This window comes from Prionailurus bengalensis, chromosome B3 (genome assembly GCF_016509475.1).
Source record: "Prionailurus bengalensis isolate Pbe53 chromosome B3, Fcat_Pben_1.1_paternal_pri, whole genome shotgun sequence".
Classification (NCBI taxonomy): domain Eukaryota; kingdom Metazoa; phylum Chordata; class Mammalia; order Carnivora; family Felidae; genus Prionailurus; species Prionailurus bengalensis.
The window spans coordinates 115,671,940-115,689,269 of NC_057355.1; the positions used below are offsets into that span (position 1 = coordinate 115,671,940).

General features: G+C 39.6%; 1 protein-coding gene across 2 annotated transcripts in view; it reads left to right on the forward strand.

The window, feature by feature from the left end:
- Positions 1-17,330, forward strand: part of EXD2 (exonuclease 3'-5' domain containing 2) — a 51,748-nt gene that overhangs the window by 26,223 nt on the left and 8,195 nt on the right. For both annotated transcript variants that reach the window (XM_043554375.1, XM_043554374.1), the window contains 5 exons: positions 970-1,226; positions 5,686-5,812; positions 14,135-14,466; positions 15,471-15,577; positions 16,116-16,251. In XM_043554375.1, coding sequence (XP_043410310.1) covers positions 970-1,226; positions 5,686-5,812; positions 14,135-14,466; positions 15,471-15,577; positions 16,116-16,251 — 959 coding nt within the window. The remainder of the gene's footprint in view (positions 1-969; positions 1,227-5,685; positions 5,813-14,134; positions 14,467-15,470; positions 15,578-16,115; positions 16,252-17,330) is intronic.

Below are 17,330 nucleotides of genomic sequence, written 5' to 3' on the forward strand. Positions count from 1 at the left end.
TCTCCAGACATCGTCAGATGTCCCTCAGATGTGGGAGGGGGGTGCAAATGAATCTTGGTTGAGAACTGCCCTTCCAGATTTGGGAATTTGGGTTCTAGTCCTAACTTTGTCATTATCCCTCCTCGTTCAGGCAAACTGCTTCACCTGTAGGTCCTAAATTTCCTGTCCCGAAAAATGAGAAGGATTGGAATTTATTGGATGTTTAACCTGGGTTCAGTGGATAGCTTTAGAGGACTTTTCATTAATGTGAATTTTGCATGTAAATTTTTCTAGGAATGACTTCTTAGCTGTCAGCTCTTTTCTCCAGCTTTGAAGTAACTATCTGTTACCTCAAAAAGATTAAAACTATATCAGTTAATATAAAAAGTTATTTCCATCTCTTAAGATATAAAGATCCTAGCTCAGGCTCAGTATACATTTTTTTTTTCTTAGTGAACACCATTTGTGATCATAAAATGCTGAGAAAGCACCTTGGGCTACCAGGATTTATTATATTGGCAGGTACCGCTTACTTCTGGTACTGTATTTCCTACCTCTTTTCAAAAATTGGATCTTGAGGCAGTAACGATAAGGTAAATGAATAGAGTTGCTAGCATGCGTGTTGGAGAGTCTGGGTAACGAAAAGGGTGTTTATCATTTGGCGCTCTACCTCTTAGATTTTTTCACTTAGACTTTTAAAACCCAGTATGTTGCACGTGACTCAGCCACCACTCCTCTGTGTCACCATTTATGGACTGCTCACATTTCAGGCTCACATTTGGGGCCCTCAGTAACCTTTGTTTAGGCTGCTGCTTCACAAAGTCCATTGTGCTTGCTGGCATCGGCTCATCCTTCGATTTGAACCAAAATTTGGCCAGCCACTTCCCTTGGGAAGTTAAGGAATTACTTCTTAGACTTTTTCTTGCCAGTTTCATGTTGTACTTGGTGCTGTGGTAGGGTATGAACTGTGGCCCTGTTTTCCTCTTGCAGGTGAATTCGGAAGGCAAAGCCAGTCCCCTGTCACTCCTTCAAATGGCCTCCTCGAGTGGCTTCTGTGTCTTAGTTCGCTTGCCAAAGTTGATCCGTGGCGGAAAAACACTACCAAAAACATTATTGGATATTTTGGCAGATGGCAGTATTTTAAAAGTTGGAGTAGGATCTTCAGAAGATGCCAGCAAGCTGCTGCAGGACTATGGCCTCGTTGTTAAGGGGTGCCTGGACCTCCGGTACCTAGCCATGAGGCAGAGGTATGGTTTGTATGAGTGCTTCGATTCCTGTAGATGCGGGGCAAATACTTTAGCAAGATTTGTAGATTACTAAAAACGCTAATGAAGCATCTAACATTTTTTAGAAGCCTAGAGGCTTCCGAGATGCATGTAAATTTGTGAGGAAGAATTCCAACTTCTGAGAAGACTGCAGTTATCCACGGTTGGTTTTTTCAGATGAAACATTGATGAGGTGCCCACCATAAGCTACAGGTTGTAAACTGATGGCCCCACCAGCTAAATTAGGACCGCAGGTTTTGTTTTTGTTTTTTCCCCGTATGATATATTTGGAGATTTTTTGTGTAAATCCAGAAGATTTAATGTAAAAGTCTGTATTTTGGACTGCTTTTGAAAAATCAGATGGTTTGACTATGGGAGGTCAAATGGTTCTACATGGTGACAATTGCTGGGGAGCAGTTGGCCTCTTTAGAGGCGCATGTTCTGTTCAATTTGCAGGAGTCCCACCTCTCCCTTTGTAACCCCAACTCATCCTAATAAGCATTTGAGTTTGCAAACCCTGCTTTAGGCCAAAAAATTTGGTAGACCTAATCCTTTACTGGGAGGAGGAGAGATTTCCCTTTTCCTTGGAATTCTGTTCTTACAGAAATTCTTTCCTAACTTTTTTCTCAGGGAGTCAGAATTACCTTCTCATGTATAATTACAGGTCCTCATTTCAGTAATGTGGAGTGAAGCAGCCTCTCTCCTTGCCTCAGGTGACACTGACATTAAAGTTTGGAGGATTTGATAAACTAAGAGAAGGACTGATTAAAATCTCTTTTTATCATAATTTTTCAGGGTAAAATGAAATTTTAGTTTAGTATTTTGGCTTATGTAAATAAGACTTGTGATTTTTTTCAAGAAATACATTAAAGTATTTACTGTAAAAAATTGTAAATCTGTAGAAGTATTTGGAGTGTAACAGCAAAAGCCACCATTCACCGGGCCTTCCTCCCTGGGCACTGCCTCCCCAGAGGTGCCCACTGTTACTCTCTGCTGTGAGACGCGGTGGGTATAGTAGCTAAGAGGTTTTTTTGTTGTTGCTGTTTTTTAAATAAATTTTTAAAAATAAATTTTTATTAAAAAATTTTTTTTAATGTTTATTTTTGAGAGAGAGAGAGAAAGAGCGCACAAGCAGGGGAAGGGGGGAGGGAAAGAGGGAGGGAGGGAGCCAGGATCTGAAGCAGACTCCATGCTGACAATGCAGAGGCCGACTCAGATCTCAAACCCACGAACCAAGAGATCATGGCTTGAGTGGAAGTCTGACACTTAACCAAACCACCCAGGTGCCCCTAGTAGCGAAGAGTTGACCCTGGAGCGGGCTGTGTGCTAGCCGCTTAGCAGCTGTGTGGCCTCGGGCAAGTTACCGAGCCTTGCTGTTCCTCACTTCCCTCTTTTGCAGCAATGATTACGTATGTTCCCTCCTCCCAGGATTGGTGTGAGGATTACATGAGTTAAACTATGTGAAGAATCTAGAAATAGTGTTTCACACAGAGACAGTGCTGTGGAAATTTCAGCCATTACTGTCCATCGTCATCGCTGCCATCTTCAGTGCTATCATCCGATTGGCTTGTCCTTCCAGATCTTTTCTGTGTGATTACAGTCCTCTCTGAAACTTAGAAATTAGAGGGGCACCAAATTCTCTGTTTGACTCAGCGCAGAATGGCCACGTCAAGGTGCGAACTTGGCCCAAACTGAGTATTACCATGAACTCCTCTGGAAGTAAGAATGAAGTATTTATCAGGCCTTTCAGTTTTTAATGAAATTTTATTAAAATTTAAAAATTATTATTTTATTATTAAACATGTTAGTAGTAAAATTAAAAGTTTTTGACATCATAGTTTAAGAAATTTCACATTATAGTGCAAGAATTCTACTTTGCACCATTAGTTTGCTCCTGATGTTTGCCATAAGTAGTTGTTATTTTCAGTTGACTTTGGGAGGAGCACATTTTTTTTTTTTTTTTTGGTAATGCTGTCTTCTTTTCTTCTTACTCTTCTTTATATTTTGTATTCTATGTTAACAAAAGATAATTTATTATAAAGATAAATTGCTGTATGTAAAGACTTGGGAATCTTTCGTAGTGAAATTTTGAATTGGCAAGGTAGCATCTTGTTTCTAATTCATCTTCAAGAAATGTGAAACCTTTCCAAACAGGACATTTAAAAAAGACTAATGACCTAAGTGGAATTAAGTAGCTTAAAAATTAAGTACTGTCCATCAGTGAGGGTAATGATCTCAAGAATTGTGGAATATCCGTGCTTGAAAAATTACACGGCTATCAAAACGAATGAAATAAGTACATTTGTACTTATTATCGTGGATGGAAGTCTCTGATACATTAATAGAGCAAGTTTCACAGCAAAAACCAAAACAAATACCAAAAAACTGTATCTCCTCCTCTGCCTGACCATCTGTTTATCTATTTGTGCACAGAAACAGTCTGGAGAGGCCACAGCACACTGTGAAGGGCCATTATTCCTGAGGAGAGGAAGTGTGGGGTGTAGGCTTTCACTTGTCACCCATTAGGCTTCTCTATTGTCTGAACTTTTAATAATAAGTATTCATTACTTTTATAATTTCTAGTAAAACAAAAGAGAGGTTCATGTCACCCCCAAATCCTTCATTTTCACTAATTGAATGAGGACATTATGTATTTTCCCTCGGTATGTCTGGACCTGTTTTTGCTTTTTTAATCAGTGCTGCTTTTGGGGGAGGGTAATGAAATCTGTCAATTACTGCTTGTTTTTGTAGGGAAAGGCTTTCTTTTCTTCATCATCATAATGATTTCATTTCCTCCAGTACCTGAGGGAGTCCTGCATGTCGTAATCGTAACTGTAACCGTAGCGTGAACCCCCACCGCCAAGCTTGCTGCTCTAAAACTTCTAGTCTCTCACTTGGTAGCCAGGATGTCAGCTCCGCTTGTGTAGACCAGTGTGTTCTTAACTTCACATTTATTTCTTGTTTAGAATCTCCAATCCTTGAACAAATTGATTTTTTCCACCATCCTGCAGCTATTTTAATCAGAAAGTGTTTGAAGGACTGAAAGGTTATTTGGTTTTTTTTTTGTACCTTCATCTGCTCAGTGAAAATAGCATTATCATTTTTTCAACTTTGAAAAGTAATTACGTGAACACTAGCCAATTCAAATACAGAAAAATAGAAAGAAGGTATATAATCACCATAAATCCCATACCCAGAGAAAATATCACTAACATATGATTGATATCTTTCTAGTACCCCTTTGTGCCCTGTCTCTCTCTTACCTAGAATCACACACACACATCTGTTATGTGGTATGTATATTAACATGAACCACAACATATTTTCTCCCACAGTCTCTTTTTACTTAATATGTCATTGACATCTTTTTTTTTAAATGTTTATTCATTTTTGAGAGACAGAAAGAGAGACAGAGCATGACTGGGGGAAGGGCAGGGAGCGAGGGAGACACAGAAACCAAAGTAGGCTCCAGGCTCTGAGCTGTCAGCATAGAGCCCAATGTGGGGCTCGAACTCAGGATGTGTGAGATCATGACCTGAGCCGAAGTCGGATGCTTAACCTCCTGAGCCACCCAGGGGCCCCATTCTTTTTTTTGTTTTTTTTTTTTTAACGATTTAGTTTATTTATTTTTGAGAGAGAGAGGGAGCATGAGCAGAGGAGAGACAGAAAGAGAGGGAACAGAGGATCCAAAGCAAGCTCCATGCTGACAGCAGTGAGCCTGATGAGGGCTCAACCGAATAAGCCACCCAGGTGCCCCTGTCATGGAAATCTTTTCACATCAAAATAGATACACATCCTTTTTTTTTTTTTAAGTCTATTTATTTTGAGAGAGAGAAAATGAGCAGGGGAGGGGCAGAGAGAGAGAGAATCCCAAGCAGGCTCTGCAGTGCCAGCGCAGGCCCAATGTGGGGCTCAGACTCCTGAACAGTGAGATCATGACCTGAGCTAAAATCAAGAGTTGGACATTTAATCGACTGAGCCACCCAGGTGCCTCCCACAACAGTCTTTTTTTAAATAGCTATATGGAATTTAATTCCATAGATATTTAACTAATCTTTTGTTGATGGGCATTTAGGTTTTTTCCAATTATTTGCTACTATAAATAGTGCTGCAGTGAAGATCATTTTATGTACATTTATTCTCAGGATAAATTCCTAGAACTGGAATTCTGGAATCAGAGGGTTTTTATGGTCAAAACTTTGACAGTTATTTATTGCTAAACATTTTCCATAAAGATTGTAAAAATGGACAGTTCATGAATTTTAGATCAGACTACTCCATCAATAGTAGTTATATTTATTTATTTTTAATCTTTGCAATATGATAAACAAGTTGTATATAATTTTTATTTTGTTTGATGTCTAGTAAGATTGAGTATCTACCATCTGTTTTTGGCCATTTATATGTCTTTTTTTACTTGCCTGTTCTTATTTCCTTGTAGAAACAATTTGCTCTGTAATGGGCTTAGCCTGAAATCACTTGCCGAGACAGTTTTGAACTTTCCACTTGACAAGTCCCTCCTGCTTCGCTGCAGCAACTGGGATGCCGAGAATCTTACTGAGGACCAGGTACTTCTTTTGTTTGTTTGTTTGTTTGTTTGTTTGTTTTAAGTTTTTTAGTTTATTTATTTTGAGAGAGAGAGCACAAGTGAGTGAGCAGGGGAGGGACAGAGAGAGGGAGAGAGAATCCCAAGCAGGCTCCGTGCTGTCAGCACAGAGCCTGACGTGGGGCTTGATCTCATGAATGGTGAGAACATGACCTGAGCCAAGATCAAGAGCTGGACGCTTAAGTGACTGAGCCACCCAGGTCCCCGACAACCAGGTACTTCTTATCAGAGTAGTTGAAGAATGGAAGAGCCATTGCTTATGACGTATAGTTGTTTTTAAAATTGTAATCTTCAAATATAAGTATTGGGTGGAAATACTTTAAAATAGACTCATTGAAGGTAACTGTTCTATAGTATATAAATAGTACTTAAGTAGCAGAATAAGACTGCCTATTCTGTTTTATTTTTTTGAGCATTTACTATATATGGCAGGCCTTTTAGAAAATGTAATTTTTAAAATGATGAATACAAATATAATTAGAAAAACAAAGTGTTATAAGACTTATTATATAAGAATTAGTAGTTCCCCGTCTTCCTTCCCTCAGTGGCAACCGATTTCATTTATTTCTGGTAATTACTATTATATTTTTAAATTATATACATATATTATTCTTTCTTATTTTTATATTGTCTTTGACTTCTTACGGAAGACATGATTTAGTACTCATGTGTTTCCTCTGTCCCCAGACAAATACTGAGCCCCTTTTCCATCGTCCCAATATAGGTAAATCATCATTTTTATCAGATTCCTATCTACTTATATTGGTATTATTTATAGCTGAGCCACATAGTAAGCTGCAATTAAGTTTTTCCTTACACAACTTTTTGCTTTCCTAGGACTAATAATTGTACTTCTGTTTGCTTTGTTTTCTATATACCTGTTAACTCTTTCAGCCCCAGACTTTTAACGGAACCATCCATCTTTTCTCCAGTGGTTCAGACACAGGAGGTGACTTACTCCTCTCGCTTTCCCTTGGAGCCATCCCTTCTAGAGCCCTTTGTCACCCTGCTCCTTTCAGGAGCCCTGCTGCCTAGCTCTGACCCTGGAATCTGCATTTACCATCATCCTGGGGATTCCCTTCAGCTTTCTTCTGTAGTAGATCTTCTGTCTTCCGAACTCCATGTCTTTTCCCTTTCTTATCTGGGGTACTTTAAGAAAGGGAGCATGGGAAGTTAATTTATGACACCTTGTGTGTCTGAAAAGATATTGGCGTCCCTCTATTAACTGATAGTTTGGCAGAGTACAGCATTTAGGGTGAAAATCATTTTCCTTCAGAAATTTGAAGGTACTCTTCCCTGTCTTATAGCTTCCAGAATTGATACTGAGTACGTCACTTGTTTTTCTTTCTGGAAAATCTTTACTTTATTCTTAGTTATTAAAATTCATGATGATACTAATTAGTGTGGGCTATTTCTCATTATAGCATTAGAATTCAGTGGATCCTTTTAATCTGGAAGTTCGTGTCTTTTAGTTCAGGGAATTTTCTTTTCTTTTCTTTTCTTTTTTTTTTTTTTAATTTTAACGTTTATTTATTATTGAGAGACAGAGAGAGAGAGACAGAGCGTGAGCAGGGGAGGGGCAGAGAGAGAGGGAGACAGAATCCAAAGCAGGCTCCAGGCTCCGAGCCGTCAGCACAGAGCCTGATGCGGGGCTCGAACTCACAAACCGCGAGATTGTGACCTGAGCCGAAGTCGGACCCTCAACCGACTGAGCCACCCAGGAGCCCCAGGGAATTATTTTCATAATATTTCTTCGAAAACATCCCTCCCTTCTGTTTCTAGAATTCATATTATTTGGATATTGGATCCTTGAATTGATAGGCCTACTTCCTAAGAAAAATATTTTCTCTCTGATTTTTCTATCTGTATTTTTTGTTTTATCTTCTAGGAAATTTCCTCAAATTTGTCTTCTAACATTTCTATTGAATTTTTAATAATTCCTATCATAATGTTAAGTGACAAGAGATTCTTGGTCTCCTCTGAATATTCATTTTTAAAATAACTTTGTTTTTGTTTAATGGATGTAATATCTTCTATTATCTTAGAGTATTAAAGATTTCTAAGGTTTTCTTCTGCTTCCTGTATTGCTTTGTTTTCCTCTGAGTTTCTTATTTGAAATGTTTGATTTGGTCTTTGAATTTCGCATTAAAGATTTTTCTTAAATGTTTAGATCCTTGGCTGTCCATTCATAGTTAAGGACACATTAAAAAGCTGATTGGTGGCACAAAAACAGACACATAGACCAATGGAATAGAATAGAAACCCCAGAACTAGACCCACAAACGTATGGCCAACTGATCTTTGACAAAGCAGGAAAGAACATCCAATGGAAAAAAGACAGCCTCTTTAACAAATGGTGCTGGGAGAACTGGACAGCAACATGCAGAAGGTTGAAACTAGACCACTTTCTCACACCATTCACAAAAATAAACTCAAAATGGATAAAGGACCTAAATGTGAGACAGGAAACCATCAAAACCTTAGAGGAGAAAGCAGGAAAAGACCTCTCTGACCTCAGCCGTAGCAATCTCTTACTCGACACATCCCCAAAGGCAAGGGAATTAAAAGCAAAAGTGAATTACTGGGACCTTATGAAGATAAAAAGCTTCTGCACAGCAAAGGAAACAATCAACAAAACTGAAAGGCAACCAACGGAATGGGAAAAGATATTCGCAAATGACATATCGGACAAAGGGCTAGTATCCAAAATCTATAAAAAGCTCACCAAACTCCACACCCGAAAAACAAATAACCCAGTGAAGAAATGGGCAGAAAACATGAATAGACACTTCTCTAAAGAAGACATCCGGATGGCCAACAGGCACATGAAAAGATGTTCAGCGTCGCTCCTTATCAGGGAAATACAAATCAAAACCACACTCAGGTATCACCTCACGCCAGTCAGAGTGGCCAAAATGAACAAATCAGGAGACTATAGATGCTGGAGAGGATGTGGAGAAACGGGAACCCTCTTGCACTGTTGGTGGGAATGCAAATTGGTGCAGCTGCTCTGGAAAGCAGTGTGGAGGTTCCTCAGAAAATTAAAAATAGACCTACCCTATGACCCAGCAATAGCACTGCTAGGAATTTATCCAAGGGATACAGGAGTACTGATGCATAGGGCCACTTGTACCCCAATGTTCATAGCAGCACTCTCAACAATAGCCAAATTATGGAAAGAGCCTAAATGTCCATCAACTGATGAATGGATAAAGAAATTGTGGTTTATATACACAATGGAATATTACGTGGCAATGAGAAAAAATGAAATATGGCCTTTTGTAGCAACGTGGATGGAACTGGAGAGTGTGATGCTAAGTGAAATAAGCCATACAGAGAAAGACAGATACCATATGGTTTCACTCTTATGTGGATCCTGAGAAACTTAACAGGAACCCATGGGGGAGGGAAGGAAAAAAAAAAAAGAGGTTAGAATGGGAAAGAGCCAAAGCATAAGAGACTGTTAAAAACTGAGAACAAACTGAGGGTTGATGGGGGGTGGGAGGGAGGAGAGGGTGGGTGATGGGTATTGAGGAGGGCACCTTTTGGGATGAGCACTGGGTGTTGTATGGAAACCAATTTGTCAATAAATTTCATTAAAAAAAATAAAAAAAAATAAAAAAAAAATAAAAAGCTGATTGGGCACATCAGCTGATGAATGCATAAATAAAATATGGCATACCCTTACAATGGAGTATTACTCAGTACTAAAAATGATACATATTATGACAGGGATGAGTCTTGAAAACATTATGCTACTGAAAGAAGCTAATTGCAAACACATTTTGCATGACTCCATTTTTGTGAAATATTTCAGAATATACAAATCTATAGAGACAGAAAATAAATTAATAGGTTGCCTAGGGCTGGGAGAAGTGGAGGATGACTGCCAGTGGGTCAAAGGTTTCTTTTTGAGGTGATGAAAGTGTTCCAACGTTGATTATGGTGAATGGTTGCACAATTCTGCAAGTCTGTTAAAAATCCTGAATCTTGCACCATCTGTAAAAGACATTTTTGGAACAATTGGAGATGTTAGAACTGTATATTATTGTATTTTGCCACTGTTAAAGTTCTTGGGTGTGCTAATAGTGTGATTATGTAGAAGAATGTTCTTGTTCTTAAGAAGTACACACTAATGTATTTAGAGATGAAGGACTATAATAGCTGCAACTTAATGTTGCAATGTGTTCAGCCAAAAAGAAAAAAAAAAGTGTGTGGTGTCCATATCATAAAGAGATAAAGCAAATGTTGACAATTATGAATGTCAGGTGGCATTATTATTTAACTTTTCTGTGAGCTTGAAAATCTTAAAAATAAAAAGTTGGGGAGAAAAAGTTAATTGCTACCAAATTTGAAACCAGATTTGTGATCCTTATTGTGAGAATTCAGAATTTCCAAAGTTTCTTATTCATGCTTTATTTAAACAGTGTTTATTTTTTGTTCTAATTATGAACATAATGCTTAATGAGATTTTAGAAAATACAGAAAATGATATTTAAATTTTAATTTAAAAAATTTTTAATGTTTATTTATTTTTGAGAGAGAAACAGAGCACAAGTGGGGTGGAGGGGCAGAGAGAGAGGGGAACAGAGAATCTGAAGCAGGCTCCAGGCTCCAAGCTGTCAGCACAGAGCCCGATGCGGTGCTTGAGCCCACAAACTGTGAGATCATGACCTGAGCCAAAGTCAGATTCTTAACCGACTGAGCCACCCAGGTGCCCCTTAAATTTGAATTTAAAAAAAAAATGGATTGAGAACACAGCAAATATGGCCAGCGCTTTTGGGCCAGTGGGCTTTATTATCAGTACCTACCGATTATAGTCACATGTCAGTAACTGGAACTCTTTTTTCTCAGGCTACTCAGTGTCTCCAGAAATGAACCATCTAGTCTTCTGCCAAAGGGGTATAAGCCCCTCTGCTTATATTCTGGTAGCTGAGTGGGAAAAGGTGCTGGTAGTTTTACCAGTCATTATGTAAACTTTCCCATAATCCCTTTTTAGATGACACTTTGCCCCCACCCTCCACCAGACCTGTTGTTACTGGATCCAGATCCTCTGGGAGTTAGCCCATTATATGACTTAAACTTTTACTCTTTGGGGGGTTAGAGAAGGAGTAATTGCCAGCCCTGTGGTGTAAAGGAGAAGATCTAGGGTTGTTTTTTTTTTTTTTCAAGTTTATTTTTGTTTATTTTGAGAAAGGGATAGAGAGCAAGCAGGGGAGGGGCAGAGAGAGAGGGAGACAGAATCCCAAGTGGGTTCCGTGCCATCAGTGCAGAGCCCAGTTCAGGGCTTGAACTCACCAACTGTGAGATCATGACCTGAGATGAAATCAAGAGTTGGACGCCTAACTGACTGAGCCACCCCGGTGCCTCTGGTTCTAAGTGTTCTTTTTGGAGACTTTCACCTTATCCTGTTGTTCTCACCCCTGCTTGTACCCTTGCTTTCCCAGATACCTGGTGCTTCCCATTCCTTATGCTTATGTTCTGTGGCTCAAATTAACTTAATTCTTGGATTTTTGGCTTCCTTTAGGCCTAGGTTTTAGCCTTCTCTTGTTTGCTGAGTCAGTCACTGCTTGTTCACCCTTCCAAAATGTTGTTATAGAAAAGCTTTAGCACAACTGGTACCTTAAGGTTAACATCCTTCCTGAGAGAGAGTTTTGGGAGTCATACTATCTGAATTTGTTTTTTGCAGCTGTTTCTGACTTTCTGTGACCCTGAGTAAGTCACTTCTTTGTGCCTTGGTTCCTTCCTTCCTTCCTTCCTTCCTTCCTTCCTTCCTTCCTTCCTTAACAATTTTAAGGTATAACTAACATACAGCAAAATTCAGCCATTTAAAGTACACAAAATGAGGCACCTGGCTGGCTGAGTCTGTAGAGCATGTAACTCTTGATCTTAGAGATGTGAGTTCAAGCCCCACATTGGGCATGGAGCCGACTTAAAAAAAAAGTATACAAATCAATGGACTTTAGTATTTTTACAGAGTGGTACAACCATCACCACAATCTAATTTTAGAAGATTTTTGGGGTGCCTGAGTGGCTCAGCCAGTTGAGCGTCTGTCTCTTGATTTAGGCTCAGGTCATGATCTCACAGTTTGTGAGATTGAGACCCTTGTCGGGTTCTGTGCTGACAGCCTGGAGCCTGCTTGGGATTCTCTTTCTCTCCCACTCGCTCTGCCCCTCCTCATCTTGCATCCTCTCTCTCCAAATAAACAAAAAACATTAAAAAAAAAACTTAAAAAAAAAAAGAACATTTTTATCACCCCAAAGAGAAACTCCATATCCATTAGCAAGTCACTTCCCACCCTATGCTCACCCCCACCCTAGCACTAGGCAGCCACTGATCTACCTCTTGTCTCTATAGATTTGTCTGTTTTGGACATTTCGTATCAATGGAATCATATAATACATGATCTTTTGTGATTGGCTTAATTTACCATGTTGTCGTGGGTCATTCACATTGTAACGTTTATTGGTACTTCATTTCTTTTTATTCTAAACAATATTGTATGGATATATAGTACATTTTGTTTATACATTCATCAATTGGTGCATTGCTTTCATTTTTTGGCTATTATGAAAAATGCCACTATGAATATTTGGGCATAAAATTTTGTGTGGACACATGTCGTATGTTTTTACTTCTCTTGGGTATATACCTAGAAGTGTAGTTGCTGGGTCATGAACTTTATGTGTCACTGAGGAACTGCCAGACTGTTTTGCAAAGTAACTACATCATTTTATATTCCAATTAGCAATGTATGAAGGTTCTCATTTTCTGCATCCTCACCAACGCTTGTTATTGCCTATCTTTTTGGTTAGAGCCATCCTAGTAGGAATGAAATGGTATTTCGTTGTGGTTTTGATTTACATTTCCCTAGTGACTAATGAGGCTGAGCATCTTTCCATGTGCTTATTGGCTATATAAAAATATGTTATGGAAATTATATATTGTAGAATATATATTACAGAAATATCTATTTAAATCCTTTGCTCGTATTTTGATCGAGTTGTTTGTCTTTATATTGTTGAGTTTTAAGAGTTCTTTATATATTTTGGAGACTAGTCCCTTATTAGAGACGTAATGTGTAAATATTTGCCTCCGTTCTTCAGGTCATCTTTTCACTTACTTGGTGGAGTTGTTTGAAGCACAAAAGGTTTTAATACTGATGAGGTCCAGTTATCTATTTTTTCTTTTATCACTTATACTTCTGGTGTCATAGCCAAGAAATCATTGCCTAACCCAAGGTCATGAACATTTACCCCTATGTTTTCTTCTAAAAGTCTTAGTTTTTAGCTCTTACATTTAGGCTTATAATTTTTGTTTGGATCCAACTTTATTCTTTTACATGTGGCCATCCAGTTGTCGTAACACCATTTGATGAAAGTGCTTGGGTTTTCTTATCATTTGAAAACAGTGTTAAAAAGCACTTTAAGCTCTTCACATTGAAGCACACTCCTTTCCTTTGAGAAACAGCCTGCTGATCCTGCTGATAGATGTGTAGATTGTTGAGTCTAGGTGGAAAATTTTACCCAAATTGTTTTATTCTAAAAGCATAACAAATCCTTCCTAATAGTATTGTTTACCAGGCTTGGTTATTAAAGGTAAATTAAAGGAATTTTAAAGTCTTTACACCCTTTGTTGGGAAAAGCTATTGATTATAGATTTGACTACTTTTATTTATGATCAGCCTTCCTGTCACCAGTGGCTTGGGAGAATGACTTACCATTTTTAAATAAATAAATTCCAGAAATGGGCCCTTTTGACTTTTGATTTGAGGCCCCTGCTTGAAACCAATTTGTTTTCCACATCTTATTAATAATGGCAGGTTGTTTCTGATTGACAGTCACACAGGCCTCTTAATGAATCTTGCTTTCAGGTGTTTTAGAGGATGACCACCTCCAAAGTGAATTTCGTGTTCTGGTTGTCAAACTTGTGGTAACTGGCCTCACCTAAACTTGACAAAAATCTGTCCATCAGGTTTGGTAGCAGATAGAAAGAAACTTCACTAATTTATATATTGAATAGGATTATTGAGCATTTAGAGTAAGGCACTATTTTAGCTATTTTAGTTAAAAACAGAGACAGGAAAGAAACGTGAAGATTCATTATACTATTCGATTTACTGTTGTATAGTGTGAAATGTCTCATAATAAAAGGTTGTTGAGAAGTACATGGTACATCTTGAATTAGAATCCTAAAAGTCATCTGCATCTTTGTGATTGAGTTGGAAATTGCTTTCTTTGCTTTGCCTTCCAGATTCCACTGATCTCTGACTTTTCTCTTCAGGTAATTTATGCTGCCAGGGATGCCCAGATTTCAGTGGCTCTCTTTCTCCATCTTCTTGGATACCGTTTCTCTAGGAATTCAACTCTAGATGAGAATGATGACCACATGAGCTGGAGGGAAGTCTTGGAGAAATGCCGGGATGTGGTAGACATCCCGTTCCGAAGCAAAGGAGTTAGCCGATTGGGGGAAGAAGTTAATGGGGAAGCAGCAGAAGCCCAGCAGAAGCCCAAAAATAAGAAGTCTAAGATGGATGGAGTGATGCCAGGCAACCACCAGGGGAGAGACCCCAGGAAGCACAAAAGAAAGCCCCTGGGGGTGGGCTACTCGGCCAGGTAACTGAGCTGTACCCTGTCTGCTGAGACTCAGAGGCCCAGCCTGCAGCAAAAGGCACGATGCCTCATCTTGGGTCTGGGGACAAGGTTCTATGCTAGGATAGCAGAGGTGCTGTAAGGGTTAATTTTATTTTTCTTTTCCTTCAAGGACATTTGGAGCTGTTTTTTGATCTATTTGTGTATTTTCCTCCTTTCCCCCTTCTTTTGCTTTTTAATTTTTAGACAGTTGGAGCAGAAAGAGGGAGAACTTAACCGAGCTTTGTCACTGATCCTCATATGACCTTAGACTTGTAACTTCTCCAGTTATAAATGAGGGTATAATTATTACTCCTTCCTTGCTCGGGATAGCTGCGAAAATGAATAACATGAATTGCCTCCTACATTTCAGAAGAAATGCATCATCTGATTTCCTGTTCATTTGGTATTTGATTATTTAGAATGGCATCCAGCTCTAAGCCAATATTATTCTCTAACCAGTGAGAGTTTCTCTGTACGACTTATGCCTCTATTGCAGAAAGATGACTAATAAGTACTTTGGAGTGGAAGCTTGGTCCCTGTAGCAGAGTGCCTTTAGGAACTGGATGATTAAATTGAAGCAAGTATTGCGTTTGAGCCAGAAATAAACTCCTGTGGCCCTCATTACTTCGGCCTGAAATTCTTTAATTTTAATTTACTTTGTTTAACCCAGTGATTACTCTGTAGAGCAGTTTCTTGGTGCTTGCTCCTGTTCACTTTCGCAATAGAGCTATGTAAATACTACCCAACTTACTTCCTGTCCATAAATATAAAGACTAGCTAAATGAACTCATTTTTAGTTCCTAGCCCCACGCAGATAGAGGAACAAACATGATTTTTTTGCCCTACTTGTTTTTTCCCATAAACGTAATGTTTGACCCTAGTATCGAGAGTAGCTGGGGTCACTCAGAAGACAGCATGGGAAGGCAACTGATACCTTGACCCATGGTTAGCTTTCAGTCTTAGATTAATCTCTGCCTTCCCTGCAGAAAATCACCCCTCTATGATAACTGCTTCCTGCATGCTCCTGATGGACAGCCCCTCTGCACTTGTGACCGAAGGAAAGCTCAGTGGTACCTGGACAAAGGCATTGGAGGTTTGAGACTCACCTGTCCTATTTCATCTACATTTAGGTGCATGTGTGGTCCAGCAGGAGTGGGGAAGAGGGACACGGGGCAGGGAGGGATAGAAGAAGGCAGAAAGAACTTGAGACAAGTGAGACGTGGCTGTTCAGTTGTGATTGCTGTCTGCTTAGAGACTCAGGCCCAGCCTCCAGCAAAAGGCATGAGGTCTCATCTTGGGTCTGGAGAGAAGGTTGTATGGTAGGAAAGTAGAGGTGCTCCAGGGGTATTTTATTTTTCCTTTCCTTCAAGGACGTTCGGAGCTATCTTTTTATCTATTTGTGTGTCTTTTTCTCCTGTCTCCCTTCTTTCACTTTATAATTTTTAGACAGTTGAAGAACTAACATAAGGAGAAGTTAATCTAGCTTTGTCACTGATCCTAATATGACCTTAGACCTATACGTCTTCAGTTATAATCCTGATCTCTGGTGGATACAGCAGAGAACAGTTCAGGTGGGGCTTCCTTCCTGAGGGAGAGGTAGGCAAACACTCACCCTTTTTCTTTTTCTTAAGAGCTGGTGAGCGAAGAGCCTTTTGTGGTCAAGCTACAGTTTGAACCTGCGGGAAGACCCGAATCTCCAGGAGACTATTACTTGATGGTTAAAGAGAACCTGTGTGTAGTATGTGGCAAGAAGGACTCATACATTCGGTGAGTGTGGGGTCTGGCCACCCAGATTCTCTGCCTCTGATGGAATTTGCCTTTGTAGCCACATATGGAACCTTCGGGGGCCTTGGTTGAATCTGTCCACTTTGGCTGAAAGACTTGTCCATGGCGGTCACCCCAGTTTTCCTGAGAGCTTCTGAACTCTGTGTGGCCTTGCTATAGTGTCCCCCACCTATCCTGAGACCAGTTCTTGGTTTCCGGAACGTAACACTCTTTCTCAGTGACAGTTTGCCATGAAGAGAGTGATTCCCTTTTGCTTATAGAAAGATCAGAGACAATTTCCTTCTGAAGCTGCCTTTCTCTGTGTGTTCTTATAATCCTTCCTTGAGTGGCTCACAAGCTGCACCTTGGTACTATTCATGGAATACAGGCATACCTCAGATATATTGCAACTCTGGCTCCAGACCATCATAATAAAGCGAACACCACAATAAAGTGAGGCAGGAGCGCCTGGCTGTCTCAGTCAGTGGAGTATGCCACTCTTGATCTCGGGGTTGTGAGCTCATGCCCCACGCTGGGTGTACAGATTACTTTAAAATAAAATCTTAGGGGTGCCTGAGTGGCTCAGTCAGTTAAGTGTCTGACTAGCTCAGGTCATGATCTCGCGGTCCATGAGTTTGAGCCCCACATTGAGCCTCAGTGATGACATGACAGCTCAGAGCCTGGAGCCTGCTTCGGATTCTATGTCTCCCTCTCTCTCTGCCTCTCCCCCACTCATGCTCTGTCTCTCTGTCTCTCTCTAAAAAAATAAACATTAAAAAAATTTTTTAAAAATCTTAAAGTGAATGAGTCAAATGAATTTTTGATTTCCAGTGCATGTAAAAATTACATTTACACTGCACTATAGTGCAGTAACATTATGTCTAAAACAACAGTGTATATATTTTAATTTAAAAATACTTCACAGGCACTTGGGTGGCTCAGTCGGTTAAGTATCTGACTCTTGATTTCAGCTCAGGCCATAATCTCACAGTTTGTGAGTTTGAGCCCCAAGTTGGGCTCTGCAGTGACAGTATGGAGCCTGCTTGGGATTCTCTCTCTCTCTCTCTCTCTCTCTCTCTCTC